Source organism: Acomys minous (genome assembly GCF_964271855.1).
Source record: "Acomys minous genome assembly, chromosome: 13".
Lineage (NCBI taxonomy): Eukaryota > Metazoa > Chordata > Mammalia > Rodentia > Muridae > Acomys > Acomys minous.
Genome location: NC_140495.1, coordinates 54,919,952 through 54,937,435, shown reverse-complemented (window position 1 = coordinate 54,937,435; position 17,484 = coordinate 54,919,952). Strand labels below are relative to the sequence as shown.

Here is a 17,484-nt window from a genome sequence, read left to right as displayed (position 1 = left end):
GCACTTGGCCCTCAGAGCTTAATGAAGCAAAATGAGTCGCACGAAGCAACTGAACCAGCCACAGCTACAAGGCAGCATGTGACATGCCACGTCACTGTAAGGAACCAACATGTGCTGTGCCACGTCACTGTAAGGAACCAACATGTGCCGTGCTATGTCACTGTAAGGAACCAACATGTGCTGTGCCATGTCACTGTAAGAAACCAACATGTGCCGTGCCATGTCACTGTAAGGAACCAACATGTGCCGTGCTATGTCACTGTAAGGAACCAACCATGTCAGGGTAAAGCCTTCAGGAGTCGGTGCCTCAGGAGGGGCCCGGTGCTGTCCCCTAAGTGCTTTAACCCCCTAACTGGGCATGTCAAAATGATTCCTTTTTAAATGTGTAGTCTTAAACCTTCCCTCCAAAGACTCATATTCAATTAATGAATTTATAGTATTCCAGGTGCATACTTTTTTGTTTTGGTTTGTTTTTCGAGACAGGGTTTCTCTGTGTAGCCTTGGCTGTCCTGAGCTCACTTTGTAGACCAGGCTGGCCTCGAACTCACAGTGATCCGCCTGCCTCTGCCTCCCGAGTGCTGGGATTGAAGGCGTGCGCCACGACCACTCAGCTGGGTGCATATTTTTAATGTACAGCATCTTCACCGTCATTCTCCTTGGCCCATGGGGACTTTCAAGCACAGCAACGTTAGCATATTGTCATCACTGAACACATACAAGGTAGAGAGATGGGGCGTGGAGTCAACCCAGGACACATGTGTGCTGAGCACGCGCTCTACCACTAGGCTACAGACCTGGCCTGTAATGTAACTGTTTCACATGTTTTACATGGCTGCCATAGTAGCCTCTTCATTCATTATACGTCTGTCAGCTCTTTACAGTATGAAACACACACATGAAGGCTTGACAAAACATCACATCTTCTTACTACTGAACAGGGACAGGGAAAAAACACTTCTCATAACCTAAACACACTCCAGTCTGAAGCCGACCAGGCACAGAAAGCATTACCTTCTCTCCAAGCTTTACGGTGTGCAGTGGAAGCTGGCCAATAGCCTTCTTAGTTTCCTTTCTATGATTCTTGGGAAGGAAAATAGTATGATTAAATAGTCTTTTAAAAAGTAGCCCACACATTACAATGCATGAACATTAACTTAGAAAAAAACCCTAAACTTTTAACATATAAAAAAGTGATATAACTTATAAGCTACTTGATAAGAATTATTATTTATTATTATTATTTGGAGATAATGCTTCACTCTAAAGCGCTGATTGGCCCTGAGCGCAAAGCAGCCCAGGACCAGAGGCATGAGCTACCAAGTATTTACCTACTTGCTAATTTGCAACAGTAGGATTAAATCTAGGGCCTCACAATGCTAAGTGAATACCCTACCACAGGCTGTAGTCCCCAGCCCAAGAATAATTGCTTTTAATTCCATATTTGAAAAAGAACATCTCCCCCCTTTTTTGGTGATGTTGAAATGAAACTCAGGGCAACTCTAGCACTCTAAACATGTGTTGTCATTTAGCCTCACTTTTTCAACTTCCAGAAAACAATTCCTACACTTAAATATTGGAGGGGAAAAAAAAAAAAAGAAAGAAAGAAAGAAAAAGAAAAAGAAACTGTAAGGATGCCCAGGAAGAAGGTACCATCCTCTCCATCAAGTCCCCAAGGGAAGAGTCCTGGCTAGTCACCAGCCAGGCCTATATTGTCTTGCAGGACGGAGTGTGCTACCGCGAGCCTCTGGCTCTTCTCTCTGCTGCCATGAGGAAGGGGCTCCCTTCAGGCAAATGGCTGGCCAGCTACTCCAGCAGACAGAGCAGGCCTTTCCTCTTTGCTCCTCAACCTCATGCCAAGTCAGAAAACAGGGTTACGTATGCTCTTGCTGTCACATGCCCTTTCGCTAGTCCCCTCTGTCAACACTAAGACAAAGAGGGTATGGGTACCTGCAGGAACTAAAGGTACAGAAAGTCACCCAGACTTAAAAATGTACTCCAATTAAAATTTTATCAAAGTCATATAAATATTTAAATAAGTAAACAAGGATAAGTGTGGCTAAATGTAACTTCAAGTAGCATACAGACTGTATTTATGAGCTATTGCTATATAATTAGAATGAATAGTTATCTGTAACTACCTGACTTCCAAACTGTGAGCCAGTATACAGGAAGCGCTGTATGTAATAGAATATTAGCCATGCTAATGAGATGATCATCATCGTGATGAAGGCAATGGCCACAAACACCACAGACTGACCACTGATGAACTCCTGCATATGGCGGGTACCAATCCCAATGGTCATTTTTACTGGAATGCCTTTTTGCACCAGATCAAAAATTTCTCGTCCTTTTGGATAGCTAATCATAATGACGACTGTGTTTCCTGTTCCTACACAAAAGAACAAAGAAGACAAAAGTTAGGTAAAATTAAGAGTATGTTCATCAACATATACATTTGAAAAATGAGTAATTTTTAGAAACACATCAACTGCCAAAACTGGTTCCAAAAGAGAAAAGGCTGACTGAAGTAAGATCATCACTGAACTATTCTCCCCAAAGCTAGGCCACCATTTACACTCACAGATGGAGCTATCATCACGCCTTTAAAGAAGCCCAAAACACTGGTGGCATTTAAACTGTTCCGTAGCTAATTAAAAGAAAAGAAAAGGACACTCCAGTCATGTGGCTAACGCCTCTAACCTAGGACTGGAGACAGCAGGCTCTCAGTTGTAAGCTAAGCCTGACTATACAGTAAGTGGGGGCCAGTCTGGTTACAGAGACCCTGTCCCAAAAAACAAAACCCAAGAGCTGTGGCTGTGGCTCAATGGTAGAGTATTTGCCTGGCATGGACAGGGCCTGGGTTCACACCAGAACTATAGGGAAGCCTATGTAGGACTACACAGCCAAACACAGTAGCATGAACAGGGCCTGGGTTCACACCAGAACTATAGGGAAGTCTATCTAGGATACAGCCAAACACAGTAGCATGGACAATGGCTGGGTTCACACCAGAACTATAGGGAAATCTATCTAGGACTACACAGCCAAACACAGTAGCATGGACAGGGCCTGGGTTCACACCAGAACTATAGGGAAGTCTATCTAGGATACAGCCAAACACAGTAGCATGGACAGGGCCTGGGTTCACACCAGAACTATAGGGAAGTCTATCTAGGACTACACAGCCAAACACAGTAGCATGGACAATGGCTGGGTTCACACCAGAACTATAGGGAAGTCTATCTAGGATGGACAAGGGCTGGGTTCACACCAGAACTATAGGGAAGTCTATCTAGGACTATACAGCCAAACACAGTAGCATGGACAATGGCTGGGTTCACACCAGAACTATAGGGAAGTCTATCTAGGACTATACAGCCAAACACAGTAACATGGACAGGGCCTGGGTTCACACCAGAACTATAGGGAAGCCTATGTAGGACTACACAGCCAAACACAGTAGCATGGACAGGGCTGGGTTCACACCAGAACTATAGGGAAGCCTATCTAGGATAAAGCCAAACATGCTAACAAAAAGCAAAAGAGTCACACAGATTAATTTCACTTATGAATATGAATGTAAAATGCTTCAAATATGCCCATTAGAATTAGGGACTATGTCTATAGAGTGAGTTCCAGGATAGCCAGGACTACACAGAGAAGAAGAAAGAAGGAGGAAAGAGGAAAAAGGGGAGGAGGAGGAGGAGGGAACATGAGAACTCTTGTGATCACTGCCATTTTTTCCCAAGTTAGTGTCTCACTACGTAGCTCTGGGTGAGTGTAGACCAGGCTCATGGAGATCCAGGGCCTCTGCCTCCCAAGGGCTGGGATTAAAGGCGGGCACTGCCCCGCCCAGCTTGTGGTCACTACTGTTTAAAACTGCTTTGAAGTCATGAGCAGACCTAAGGCAAAAATAAGGAGAAAAGAGGCAAAACTCTTCAGTTTTATTATGATTCTAGCTATAAATTCATACAGCCACCACAAAATATCAACAGATAAACTTTAAAAGGCAAGCAAACAAAACACAAGCCCTGTAAAGTGACGTGGGGACACACGATGGCCAGGGAAGCGTTTAAACAACGAGCCGTGAACTAGTCGCTACAGCTAAGCATGAAAGCAGTCTGGTGGAGGCAGAGGAAGATGACCACAGAACTGGACGGAACAAAAAGTCCATAAATAAACCCAAATACACAAAAAGTAGATAGCAAGTGGTAAAGAAGTCAATAAGGAAAATGAACTATTTTTAAAAACCAGATGAAGGCAAACGGATATTATATTGGGGGGAAACCTGTATGTTTTCTTCACAATGTACATCAAAATAAATTACTAAGCCAAAAAATGTTAAATGTATAAATAAAAAGAAACGCTGGGTGTTGGTGGCGCACGCCTTTAATCCCAGCACTCGGCAGGCAAAGGCAGGTGGATCTCTGTGAGTTCGAGGCCAGCCTGTTCTACAAAGCGAGTCTAGGACAGCCAAGGCTACACAGAGAAACCTGTCTCGAGAAAGAAAGAAAGAAAAAAAAATTTCAATTATGCAAATGTACCAAGCAGTTCTTAAGAAGCCATGATAGGTCTGGAAGAGGGAAGGAGAGATGACAACAGGAAAACAAACTTTTCTTTAAAGTTAAGGTTAAAGTAACAAATGGCCAACTTAGGAAGAATAGATCAAACAAATACAACAAACTAGTTTCTTGTTTATTTTTTAAAACAGGGTTTCTCTGTGTTGCTCTGGCTGTCCTGGAACTCACAGGGATCTACCTCAGCCTCCCAAGTACTGGGATTAAAGGTGTGTGGCCCAGCTAACAAACTAGTTTCTTATAAAAGAAACAACAACAGAAAACAAAGGAATTTATTTTTAGAAAAGTGAAGTTTTGAAAAAATGGTTGTTTGTGCTTGCTTTGGCAGCACATATACTAAACAACAAAAACAAAAATGTTGCTTTACTGAGAAAATAATTCAAAAACCACAAAAAAAATCACCTGCTTTACAGCACTATTTGGTGGCTTAGAGACTGGTAGGCACCACCTGAAGGAATCCTGAATCCATCCGTCAGCAGTCATCTCCCAGCGAGTGAGTGTTAAATATATGAAAACATGTGAAATCGGCAAAAATATAAGTTTCATATATTCTACTAGCAATATGCACAAGTCAGCATGTTTGTATACTCTGTGTGTGCGCGTGCAAGGCAGGACATGAGATAGATGGGGTGGGGGAGACGAGGAGGGAGAGAGCAATCAAGGCTACCATAAAATCTGAAATTCAGTTGATTTGTTTCAGTAAATCTGTATACAGAAACTTAAATGTAATCATATACAAACATGATGGATACCTGTAAAGATATTTTAAAATGTAATTAAAATGTTTATTTTATACATACTAATATTTTGTCTGCATGCTTGTATACCACATGTGTGCCTGGTGACTATGGAGGCCAGAGTGTCAGGTGCCCTATTACTAAAGTTACTGACAGTTGTACATTGCCCCAGGGTGCTGGGAACTGAACCTGGGTCCTCTGGAAGAGCAGCCAGTGTCTGAACTACTAAGCCATCTCCACAGCCCCTTCAGTGATTAAACAAATCCAGAGCAAAGCTTTTTAAAGATAAAGTAAGAATTCTATTGTCAAAACAATGTCCTACCAGATGTCCTGATAATTTTAGATTCCAGAATCTCTCAATGAGATCAGCCCCTAAGTCAGGAAGACAGAATCCAGAATAAATAAAATCAGGTATTTGAGACTGCTCAGGATAGCAAAGGACATGCCCAGAGAGGACAAACACATGAGGCAGTTTTTATATTTCTTTCCCCAACTAAGATATGTGTTGCATAAAGACATTTGGAATTGAATATTTTCTTTTTTGAGATGGTGTCTCAACAGTGGGCCCCAAATTCCTCCTACATGCTGAGATTAAATATGCATTACCATGCCAAAAAACAAACAAACAAACAAACAAAAAACAACTTCCTTACAGAAAACTTGTGAATTCTTTCACTACCTCTTCCCAGTTTCAAGTACAGAAAGCAAATTAAGGCGACACTAATTGAAATCTCTAACTGTCCTCACCATTGTCACTTTAAAAAAGTTTAGAGCTAGGGACAGGCTCAGCAGTGAGTGCTCACCTACTAGGCAGAAGGCCAATTCATACCTCTCAAGAACAGGAAAAGCAGTTAAAATCACTTAAAAATCACTTATCAATACCAATCAGTATGCTGAATTGTCTCCTCAGCTAGTTCTGAACCGTGCTGAAGTTAACCCAATCGAAGTGAAAAGGGCAGACAGACAAGACTAGTGCTTAAGGGGCTGGGAAGTAACTTAATGGTACCCTGTGTGCTTAGCTTGGGAGATGCAGAACTTAAACCTAAGTACCCTCTGTAAAGATGTGTTTAACTCATGCTGTATGGATGAGACAAACTCCTCAACATGTCTGAGACGCCAGTTTCAGTCCCCAGTAGCAAAGAAAGACAGGACAAAGGGACCCATCAGGTCTTCTGCAATGCTAGATGCCTCCAGCTTTAGTCTACAGAGCCCGGCCAAGTGTGGCTGCTAACTGGTCACATTTCAAACGTTAGGCTCCCTCACTGACCAGGCGGAGGCAGGAGCAACACACTCAAGGCTTTGCTTTCCTAGTGGTCGTATTGATAAGGATAAAAGAACTAAGCAGCCTAGGTTTGGGGACAGCATAAATACCATCTACTTGGTAAACAATGATGAAGTTCTGGTGTTTGGTATTGGTGCAAAAATAAACAATCAGACTTCCCAAATTTCACTGCTGAGACCGTCAGGAGGTACAACTTAAGTGGTACAAAAGAAGTTTCCTCCATGTAAGAACAATTTGCACTAACGCTTCTCAAAAATCAGTTTTCTCTAGCGCTAGCCTCAGTTTAACAGTTTTAAACACTACACCTTGGAGACTAGTTCAGAGAAAAGAGCAGTTCCTGCTTCTGTAGTCGCTCCGGTTACTGTAACTCCAGTTCAAAGGGATCTGCTGCCCTGTGGCCTCTATGGGCACTGCTACACATACGGGTCACATAAACTCGTGCAAGCACAAACATACTCACATAAAAAATAATAATTCTTTCTAAAATGCCACCGCGTTCTCCAGAGAAACAAAGCCTACAAGCTGCTGCCGCCACAGTGAGATCACGTTACCCTCGGATGGGCGTATGTAAATGAGCGGCTGTTTGGTTCTGCTGCACCTTTGCATGCAGTCTCACCCTTAAGCTTCTCCTCGGTTTGCTAGTATTTTCCCTAAGGGCCTGCTCTGACAACCCAAATGTCTCACAATGACGGCACACAGGGTGAGGCAGTAGCTGACAGTGCTCAAGAGAAAAAAGCAGCAGGCCAGGTAAAGCACTGGCAGCATGCCATCCTTAAACACCTCCAAGCCTTACTTGGCTGTACCAACAAAGGACCCTGGAAGGCTCTGAAGAGCTGACGGCCATCTACGATTGGGTGGAAGTCTCACTTTACCGAGCAGAAAATCCTATGATGAATGAATGTATAATGTGTGAGGTTTCAAAGAAACCTGGGACAAATGGCTAACTCAGATGCTATTTAACATATCAAAGGGGGCGCTGGGCAGTCTGTCCCAGGCGCCCTAGCTGGTAGGCCCTGCTCCCTTCCCAAAACCTGTCCCCCACCTGAGCTCCCCTCTCCCAGCCTCTTCTCACTTGGGCAATCTTGTTCTTTCTCCTCCCGGTTCTCTTGGTCTCCTGGCTCACTCCTAGCCCACTCTCTTGTCCTCTCTCGCCTCATGGCCTGGTTCAGCCTGGACCCTTCCAGATGCTTCTGGCTGTGCTCTTCCAATCTAAGATAATCCTTTTTCTCAACCATACCTCAGAGCATCATATTCTCATTTTTCTCCATCCATCTGGTGAAAACAAAGCAGACTCTTTTTATCTTAGTGAGACATATAGTTCATAGCATTTCCACTGTAATCTTAGCCACAGGAACTTTGTTACTGAAATGCCAGAAGGGTACCTTTCTAAAGTGGCTTCTGTCTGCAAGGTGATACTGCAACCAGTTTGAACTTAACTAGAGGAAACTGCGGTCTCCTCAGCACTGATGACCCTGTAGTCACTGAGAAGACACACCAGGAGGCAAGTACTGACTACCTTAAGGAAAACAAGCATTCAGCAGTCCAGAAACATGTACAGCAACAACTAGGACACAGGCTTAACCCACTCAACATTATAAGGTACAAGCTTGCGCGCACACACATACACACACACCCGTACGGTTTCTACGGTAGTCCAGGCTGGCCTCTAACTCAAAGATTCACTTGCCTCTGTCTCCCCAACTGCTGGGATTAAAGGCATGGCTCACACCACCCAGCTTTTCATTATTTTTCCAATTTTTAAAAATTTAAACAATTTATTCAGATTACATCTTGATTGTTATCCCCTCATTTGTATCTTCCCGTTCCCCCTCCCTCCTTCTTTCACCCTATTCCCCTCCCCTAGGCCTGTGACAGAAGAGGACTTCCTCCCTCACCATATGGTCACAGCCTATCAGTTCTCATCCAGATAGCCTCCTCAGCAAGGGGAAGTGGTCAAATAGGGGACACCAGAGTTCATGTCAGAGTCAGTCCCCACTCTCTACCCAACTGTCCATTGGCCAGATCTGAATAGGCAGTCTAGGTTTACTGCATGCATTGTCCTTGGTTGGTACAACAGTTTGTGCAGGCCCCCACCCCCACCCCCGGGTCCAGATTCACCAGCCTTGATGGTCTTCTAGTACAGTTTTCAATTTTTTACATGATTTCTCTATACAGCCATGGCTGTCCTGGACTCGCTTTGTACACCAGGTTGGCCTCAAACTCACAAAGATCCACCTGCCTCTTTTTTGTTTGTTTGTTTGAAGACAGTTTTTCTGTTTAACAGTCCTGGCTGTCTTATAGACCAGGCTGGTCTCAAACTCAGAGGTGGGCCTGCCTCTGCCTCCAGAGTGCTGGGATTACAGCTGTGCACCACCACTGCCAAAAAGCCTTTTTAATAAAAAAAGAAACTTGTAGAGCATTTCAAGTAGAAACAACAGTATCTCAGTTAAAAGCATTCACACAGAAGCCCAAATGGCTTCTATTCTACAATTACCAGTTGAAACAATCCCTGGTGCCAATATCATCATACTCATTTTGTGACAGTTTGGGGAGATATGTGTAGGGAGGGGGGCAGACGACCTCCATTACTGAACATCTCATTTAAAGCAGAAATCTTCAGGGAGTTCTGGTTCTCCTAAACTGGGAATGCGGGTTCTCAGGGGGCAGGAAGCTCATGTCTAAGGCAATATTTATTCCCTGAATCTTCTCCACAAGGGAGCAGCTGCAGAGCCAGCTTTGGGGTCAAACCTCACCTTGTTGCTCACTGCCAGAGGGGAGATGTGCTCCTGGACAAACTGCTCCCTGAGAGTGTTTCTTAAGTTTATTTCTAAGTTTTAAGTTAGTTTGAGAATGATTCTTCTTTGGGCTGCCACTTACTTAACAAGCAAGCAGAACAACAAAAAGCTATAGATATGAGGGGTAATCTTGTTTGGATAGAGGGAAATCTTTCCCTGAGAGGCACATTTACATTTTATCTTCAGGAATGGAAAACATTGGGGGCTGGAGAGACGGCTCAGTGGTTAAGAGCACCGCCTGCTCTTCCAAAGGTCCTGAGTTCAATTCCCAGCAACCACATGGTGGTTCACAACCATCTGTAATGTGATCTGATGCCCTCTTCTGGCCTACAGGTGTATATATGCAGAGAGAACACTGCATACTAAATAAATAAATAAATAAATAAATAAATAAATAAATAAATCCTACTTTCCTATCTTAAAAAAAAAAAGGTATGGAAAAAGCTTTACAAAGCAAAGGAAAGGAATTTTTTCTAGGTTATAAAACTATCATAGAATCATATTTGCGGGGCTAGAGAGATGGCCCAGTGGTTAAGAACACCGGCTCGAGCCGGGCGTGGTGGCGCACGCCTTTAATCACAGCACTTGGTAGGCAGAGGCAGGCGGATCGCTGTGAGTTTGAGGCCAGCCTAGTCTACAAAGCAAGTCCAGGACAGCCAAGGCTACACAGAGAAACCCTATCTCGAAAAAACAAAAACAAAACAAAACAAAAAAAGAACACCGGCTCATGTTCCAGAGGACTCAGGTTCAAATATGAGTACCCACATGGCGCTCGTAACCATTTATATAACTACAGTTTCAGGAGATTCAATGCCCTCTTCTGAAAACAAACAAACAAACAAACAAACCTCAACTAGATCTTTTAAAAAGTTTTATCTAATACTGTGATGCATCTAGCTTGGCCAGTTACTAGAACCAGGCATTTTGTTGATGAAGAGGAAAGAGAGACATTAACCAAGTGAGAAAAGACCATTTAGCTCACTAAGTTAAAAGCTGTGGCCTATAGAACAGTGCCTTGGGCTGGTCTGTTGTGCAACAGTCCCAGCAGCAAGACTGCTTCCAGAACTTACGTTACATTAACAAAACCCAAGGATGGCCTTTTCTACCTGTGATTGATTTTCAGGGTTTTTGAAAACCCTGTAACCACAGATACTCAGGAGGCTCAGAGTTCTCAAGGTCAGACTGATCAATACACCAAGAACAATTCTCAAAAAATGGGGAAAGCGGCAGGGGTACAGCTTAACAAGCAGCAAAGCAGAAGGGTAAAGAATGTATTGGCTCAGCCAGGTGCGGTGGTGCACGCCTGGAATCCCAGCACTCAGGAGGCAGAGGCAGGATCCATGTGAGTTCAAGGCCAGCCTGGTCTGCAAAGTGAGTCCAGGACAGCCAAGGCTCCACAGAAACCCTGTCTAAATTGTACTAGCTCTGGAGTGAGTTCATGCATAAGCTAAGGGATGCCAAGACCACCTACCGAAATCCCCCAAACTCTACTTCCTGTCAAATCACTGGCTCCTTGATCCAATCCAGAAGAGCTAATCTGCTCAGGCAATTTGTACAACTGACACAAGAGAGGAAAAAGAAAAAAGAAAAAAGAAAAAAAGCTCAGCTAAGCAGGTGAATTTGTTCAGAGACTTGAGACAGAAGAAACAAGCCTTTGGAATCTTTTTCTCCCCCAGGGCTCAGTGCTGCTGTCATTCGTGCTCCACTGAAAAGGGTCATCTTGCTCAATCTCACCCATAAGGTAATCTCTACACCTCACCCTTGGGCAGACAGGTCCCTGAGGGCAGTTCCTGCTTTACTTTGCCTTACGCTGAGCACACTGTCTCAGTGAACACATAGTGTCATCATAAAACTCCTTCTTGAGTAACAGATACAGAACAGTATTTTTAGCAGGCCAAGTTACCAGTAACAGAATCACAAGTTTTCTTATGCCAAAAGTAAAATGGTGTCTATTTCCTTCTCAAAATTTTGTGATCCTCTTGCTACTCTGTCAAAAACTAAACCAACACATTTGTAAAGGATTTGCACTTGGTCAGTAACTTTAAAATTTGTATCAAGACATATGAATCTAAGGTACCATCTTTCCTCCCAAGGAAACTAAAGTCTACTTCAGTATTGCCTTGATGATAAGAACTACTGAAATATTTAAAGTAGCAGGTTAAATTTCTGGTGGAGAAAACTAATTTAGCAGCAATAATTGATCGTGAGGTTACAGTAACAGAATCTCCTGAATTTTCAAGTTTTCTTTTTTGTAAATAAATGCCACATTCTAGCCACTTCTGTTCTCCTAGGGACTCCTCAACAAAACCTAGATGTCCTGCAAACTCAGCTTAACCTCTACAGCAGCGCCTGCTCTACCTGCAGCCACTGTTAGCAACTTTCTCTTTAATTGCAAATGTTGAGCACACACATGTGCATTCAAGTGAGGTGTCCAAGGAGCTGGGATGAGGAATCAGATCTCCTGCAGCTGGAATTACAGGCCCTGTGAGTCATCTAACGTGGGTGCTGGGAACTGAAGTGGGGGCCTCTGCGAAAGCAACGCTCCCGCTAACCACTAAGCCATCTCTCCAGCCTCAGAGAGGCCTTCTTTCACGCATCTTGTCTGATTTTTTTATAGGTCTCTGCCCACTAGACAAGTACTACCCGTTCAACTTATCAGATTTTTGTGGCATGGAGCATGGACACTCATGGAAAGTTATTCATGAATGAATGGATTTGAACAACTGGCTTGTCTTCCAGGACTACAAGGGAAATGACCTCATAAGGAGAAGAATCTGGACTGTAAATGTCTTGTTATACAAAATAGAAATTTTTGCATGGTTGGCTAGGGTGAATGAGGAGGACACAATTGACAACTGGATACTACTCTAAATAATTATATTTTGTATGATTTCGTTTTGTCAAAAATTTGGGGGAGAGAGAAGAGACCTAGAGCAATGGCTCAGTGGTTAAGAACACTTGCTCTTTGGCAGAAGACCTGATGCTTCCCAGGATTCACGTGGTGACTTAGAAAGCTTCCTGACTCCAGTTCCAGTGCCTTCATCTGGCCTTCCTGGGCATCACCAATACATGTGGTACACTTCCATGCATGTACACAGAACACTCATATACATAAAATAAAAATAAGTTAATAAAAGATTTGGGCCAGTGGGCTGGAGAGATGGCTCAGCGGTGAAGAGCACTGTCTGCTCTTCCAGAGGTCATGAGTTCAATTACCAGCAACTATATGATGGCTCACAACCATCTATAATGTGATCTGATGCATACTGTTTACATAATAAATAAATCTTAAAAAAAAAATTGGGGCCAGTATGATGATGTATGCCTATAAACGCCAGCAATTGGGAGGCTAAGACAAGAGGGCCATGAGTTGAGGACTAGCATGAAATACCCACAAGACTCCATCACACGCAAACATACAAACACACAAAAAACCAAAGCTTTACCACCACCACCCTCTTCCCTGAAAATGGATTTGTTTCAAATAGTACAGAACACTCTTACTGAGAACTCTTTTGCAGCTTTTCCTTGTCTGCGCATTTCAGACCTTTTAGCCCTCTGGAACACTACTTCAGGTACACACAAATCCTCAGCCCACCTTCCACACATATACATACCCTCCTAATGTCCTGAGCCTGTCAGTCAAAAAAAAAAAAAATCAATCTTTCTGCCGAACTGTCCTAATTGACCCCACCTTCGATGACGCTGTTAAGGTGCCACTTCTGGCTCTTAATAGAACCAAGATACATTTTACATTCAAATGTGAAGTTGCAGGTCATTTGAGAGCATAGTATTACACACAATCAATAACTGATTATCTACATATAAAACACCATTTAACATGCACTGCCAGTATAAAATGAGTACATCTCAACATACGGTTTCTTTAAAGTTCGGTTTTTCTTTTTTCCCTGACTAAGATCTTAGAAGTAGTCACAGTGAAACATTAATTAAAAGTCTTACAATTCCCATCATTGCAATACTGTGGCCATTTTCAGGGACCCTAAAAGACCTGGTTGTCTTTAAGATCAGCACTGCGTCAACTTCTACCTTCCAAGCAGCATGCATATAACGCAGTTAAGTATAAACTCCTCTGGCCTGGAGTGCTGTGTTTATCACTACTGACACACCAGCATCCCTTTGCAGACAGGCATGTCTTCGATATTCTCAACTCTGAGCAAGTCTGCTAAAACCAGAACGCTAGGCATAACTGTTAAGTCCTCTCTGCTGTTCTGAGAGAGCATGATCTTAAAGCAATGATCCTTTAAAATCCTCAATGTCAATGACTTGTTTGTTTGTTTTTCGAGACAGGGTCTCTCCGTGTAGCCTTGGCTGTCCTGGACTCACTTTGTAGACCAGGGGGGCCTCGAACTCACAGCGATCCACTAGCCTCTACCTCCTGACTGCTGGGATTAAAGGCCTGCGCAACCATGTCCGGCCCAATGACTTTTTTTTATTTTTTATTTTTTTTTTGCTATTTGTTTTTCAGGATGGGGTTTCTCTGTGTAGCCTAGGCCATCTTGGACTCATTTTATAGACTAGACTGGCCTCCAACTCACAGGGATCCACCTGCCTCTGCCTCCCTGAGTGCTGGGATCACAGGGGTGTGCCACTGCGCCTGGCAGTAATCTCAACCATTTAAAAATTAAATACTATCTAGTGCTTAATCCAGTGAGAGGAACAATGAGAAGAATTGGAAAAATCCTCCCCACAACTCTGGAAGATAACCAGTATTCAACTTCGGAAGCAACTTCTGCCGACTTCATAGAACCCGGTGTTACTCACCAGCACTAGGAACAGCTGAATCCGTGGGTTTTCCTGGCATCAGCTAGTTTATGACTAGGCAGAGGAAACCAGCCTAAGCCTCATCAGCCTCAGTGGCTCTAAATAAATACCCAGCCAGGTCTAAGTACAGTCAAAGGGGCTTCTCCCACCTTAACTCTTCCCAAACGATGGTACTGTCGACTCCTGGTGCCCAATGGACTAAGTTCTGAGACAGCCACCTTTCCATCTCTGCAGTGTCTACAACCTCTGCCAGAGTCTGACTTTGTTTCCAGCTCTTCTGTTTATCAATCACACCACTACCAAATTAATCTTCCTTTAGGCCAGTGGTGCAAAACGCTCGATAATTTTGTTGCTCTCTGAAGTTCTAGCAAAATCTCAAGGCATTTCTGGTTGTTACAAGTGTGGAGCAAACACCTGGACTGTGGGAAGAGAGGAATGCAGTTCAGTACCCTACAGGTTACCTGGACCAAGTTTTAAAATGCTTTAGAGTTTGTTTCCTTACAGGAACCGTGGAATTAGGGATCTACCCCAGGGCCCTCAGGAAGATCTAGTCACTCACTGCATGGGTACTTTCACACACTTTTCAAAAGGTGCTAATCCTCCGTTTAAAAAAGTTCAGTAGTATTATTCTGTCAAGAAAGCTAGAAAGGAGGCAGGTAATGGGAAGAGAAGTGTCCCTCCACCGAAGAGTCTAACAAACATGACTGGGTGTTTTTCTGTGTCCAGCTAAGTTATCTACCAACAATATAAACATGAAGTGTTGCTGAGCCACGTTTAGAACAAGTGTTGTCTGCTTGGGAGGATGCTGGTGTCATTATAAAAAAATGCAGTAGGGTAGAGTTAGGAAATTGTAGGGTGATGATCCTGTCATTTAAAGGGAAAAGTCTACATTAAGATGTGTATGCATCCAGAAATGCACACACCCAACACCAAGGAGTGAGGTTCAGCACAGCCACTTCTTTTCGCTGGCAGAACTGAACTTGGGACCACTACCGATGGGATGTATCTGCAATGCTAGGATCATTCATGAGCCTTGAGGAAACTGCGTGTGGACAACGACCATGAGGCTAGTCTATCATCAGTAGACTAGCTGCAGCAAAGACGGTGTCTACCCAACACCACCGCAGGGACACCTGTACTCACTCTGTCCCGTGCAGCCAACCAAACCTTGTGTTCTCAAAAGACCCAACTTCGTCAGGTGTTCCTCCATTTGAGCAGATTACTTTCACAGAATGTCAAATACTCCTGACCTTATCTTATGCCACCCTACAACGTTCCTACAATTCATACCCATTCTCTGCCAATCTGGAACCTTCTTGAAGAAGAGTTGCCTATAAGCGGAGATCACTTCCTTGCCATCAAATGGCCATCATTCCCAACCCTCTATAAAAATGGCCAAATCCAAGCTCACTTTTCTGTCTCCCCGCCCGCTCCAAATTCTGTGCTGCATTCAACAACAAAACAGAAAAGAAAAAATGCAGAACAGGGGGAACGGATGTTATAGTAGCAGCAGAAACTTAAAACAAAAACTGTATACCAGGCATGGTGGCATATGCTGTAATGCCCGCAATCGGGAGGCAGAGGCAGGCAGATATATCTCTGTGAGTTCGAGGCCAGCCTGGTCTACAAAGAGAGTTCCAGGACACAGCGAGACCCAGTCTGGGGGGGGGACGACCCCAACAAAACCAAAACCAAAACCAAAAACTGTAATCACAGGAAATTCAGAATGAGTCAACTGCTTGATGCCTTAAAGCTAATGTGACCTCAGAAGGCACAACAGAAATACAATCAAGTTCTGGGTCTCTAGAGAGAACTCTGTCCCTAGGATGGTATTTTGCAAACTCACCTGAAGTGGAATCTGCAGTCCCTGGAATAGTAGTGTATTTAGGACCGGCCTCCCGACAGAAAGAGGTAGCTCGGTCTTTCCTTCAAAGAGCACACTAAAGAGATTTCATCTGAACACAGAACGGACCAAACACAATGAGCAAGTGCGATTGATCCTCCTGTATGTGTCCTGAGAGAAAGCACAGCAAGAAAGCCCACGCTTCCCGACTCAAGGTTTTGAAAGTACTCGGATACGCCTCATCAAAATGAAGGGCCACCAAGCCATCACTTAGGGTTGGTTAAAAAGACAATGAGACCCTGGAGTGCGCCAGTCACTAACACACTCACCACTCAGCCAACTTCGGGAAACCGTAAGCCGATCTAAGCGACTTGTTACTACGAATATGGGGAGTTCTAGCACTTGGTCGGACTTCCCTCCTGCGGAGTTTCTCTGCTACTCCCCTGCCTCCTCACACTCCCGAGGCGAAGCACCGATCCAGCGTGTGCACGCACTGCCCTTCCCTCTCCACCTGGGAAACCACCAGGCTCGCCCCTGCCCCAGGAGGGCGGCCCAGCGCCGGACCAGCTCACCCGCGTGCGACATGGGCTCGGTGGCGTTCCCGTAGCGCTCCTGGTTGTAGACCACCACCGCCGAGGCGTTCTTCCGCGCGGCCGCCAGCACCTTGTCCTTGAAGGTGCAGCCGCCGCGCGCCACCAGCGCGACCCAGGGCTCGGCGCCCAGGCCGCCGGGCGCCACGAAGCGGGTGTCAGGCGCGCAGCCCTCCGCGTCCCCGGGCGCGAGCGGGGTGCCCACCAGGCCCTGCTTGTCCTCCTTGGGCGAGCTGTCGCCAAAGCGGCCGCTCTCCGACAAGCTCCACACCGTCAGGTTGGACCGCGGGTCCACGTACTCGATGCCCACCATGGCGGAGTACCACTCGAGCGCCCCGCCGCCCACCCCGGGAGCACACGAGGCCAGCGCCAACCATGTGAGCGCGCCCCAGGCTCCCGCGCCGACCGCGGGCCGCCAACGCCGTCGCGCCGCCATGGCCGCCCAGCCGGGAGGCAGAGGAAGAGCGCTAGCGTAGAGCGAGGTTGCTCGCGCCAGGCCGACCCGCAGCTCCGAGGAGACCGGCGAGCGCGCGGGGGCGGGCCCGCGGCGCACGCGCACCTGGAGGGGGCGTGAGCGTGGGGGCGTGGCGACGGAAGGGGCGTGGCCCTACCCCGGGCCTTGAGGTGTGCGCAGGCGCGAGTTCTGTGCCGCGGGGCTGTGGGCGGCGGTGCAGGAGCTAGCAGATGCTAATGTGTGTTGTGCAACCCTAGGGCAAGAGTCCCCAAGTCTGGGGAAGTTGGGGCGGCTCGGGCAGGCTAGCGTGGGACTGCGGTTGTGTAAAATCTCTCAGAGGGTGGAGTTGACTGCGCAAGGCACAAAAGCCACTTAAAAAAATTAAAAAACAAAACAAAGCCGCCCTCAAGTTCTCCGGATG

The 17,484-nt window shown here is 45.3% G+C and overlaps 1 protein-coding gene across 1 annotated transcript in view; it reads right to left on the bottom strand.

The window, feature by feature from the left end:
* The window catches only part of RNF149 (ring finger protein 149), a 34,340-nt gene extending 17,178 nt beyond the window's left edge, over positions 1–17,162 (bottom strand). The window contains exons 1-3 of the mRNA XM_084754426.1: positions 16,592–17,162; positions 2,139–2,389; positions 1,012–1,080 (exon numbers count right to left, since the gene is read on the bottom strand). Coding sequence (XP_084610552.1) covers positions 1,012–1,080; positions 2,139–2,389; positions 16,592–17,045 — 774 coding nt within the window. The 5' untranslated portion in view covers positions 17,046–17,162. The remainder of the gene's footprint in view (positions 1–1,011; positions 1,081–2,138; positions 2,390–16,591) is intronic.
* Positions 17,163–17,484: the final 322 nt, after the last annotated feature.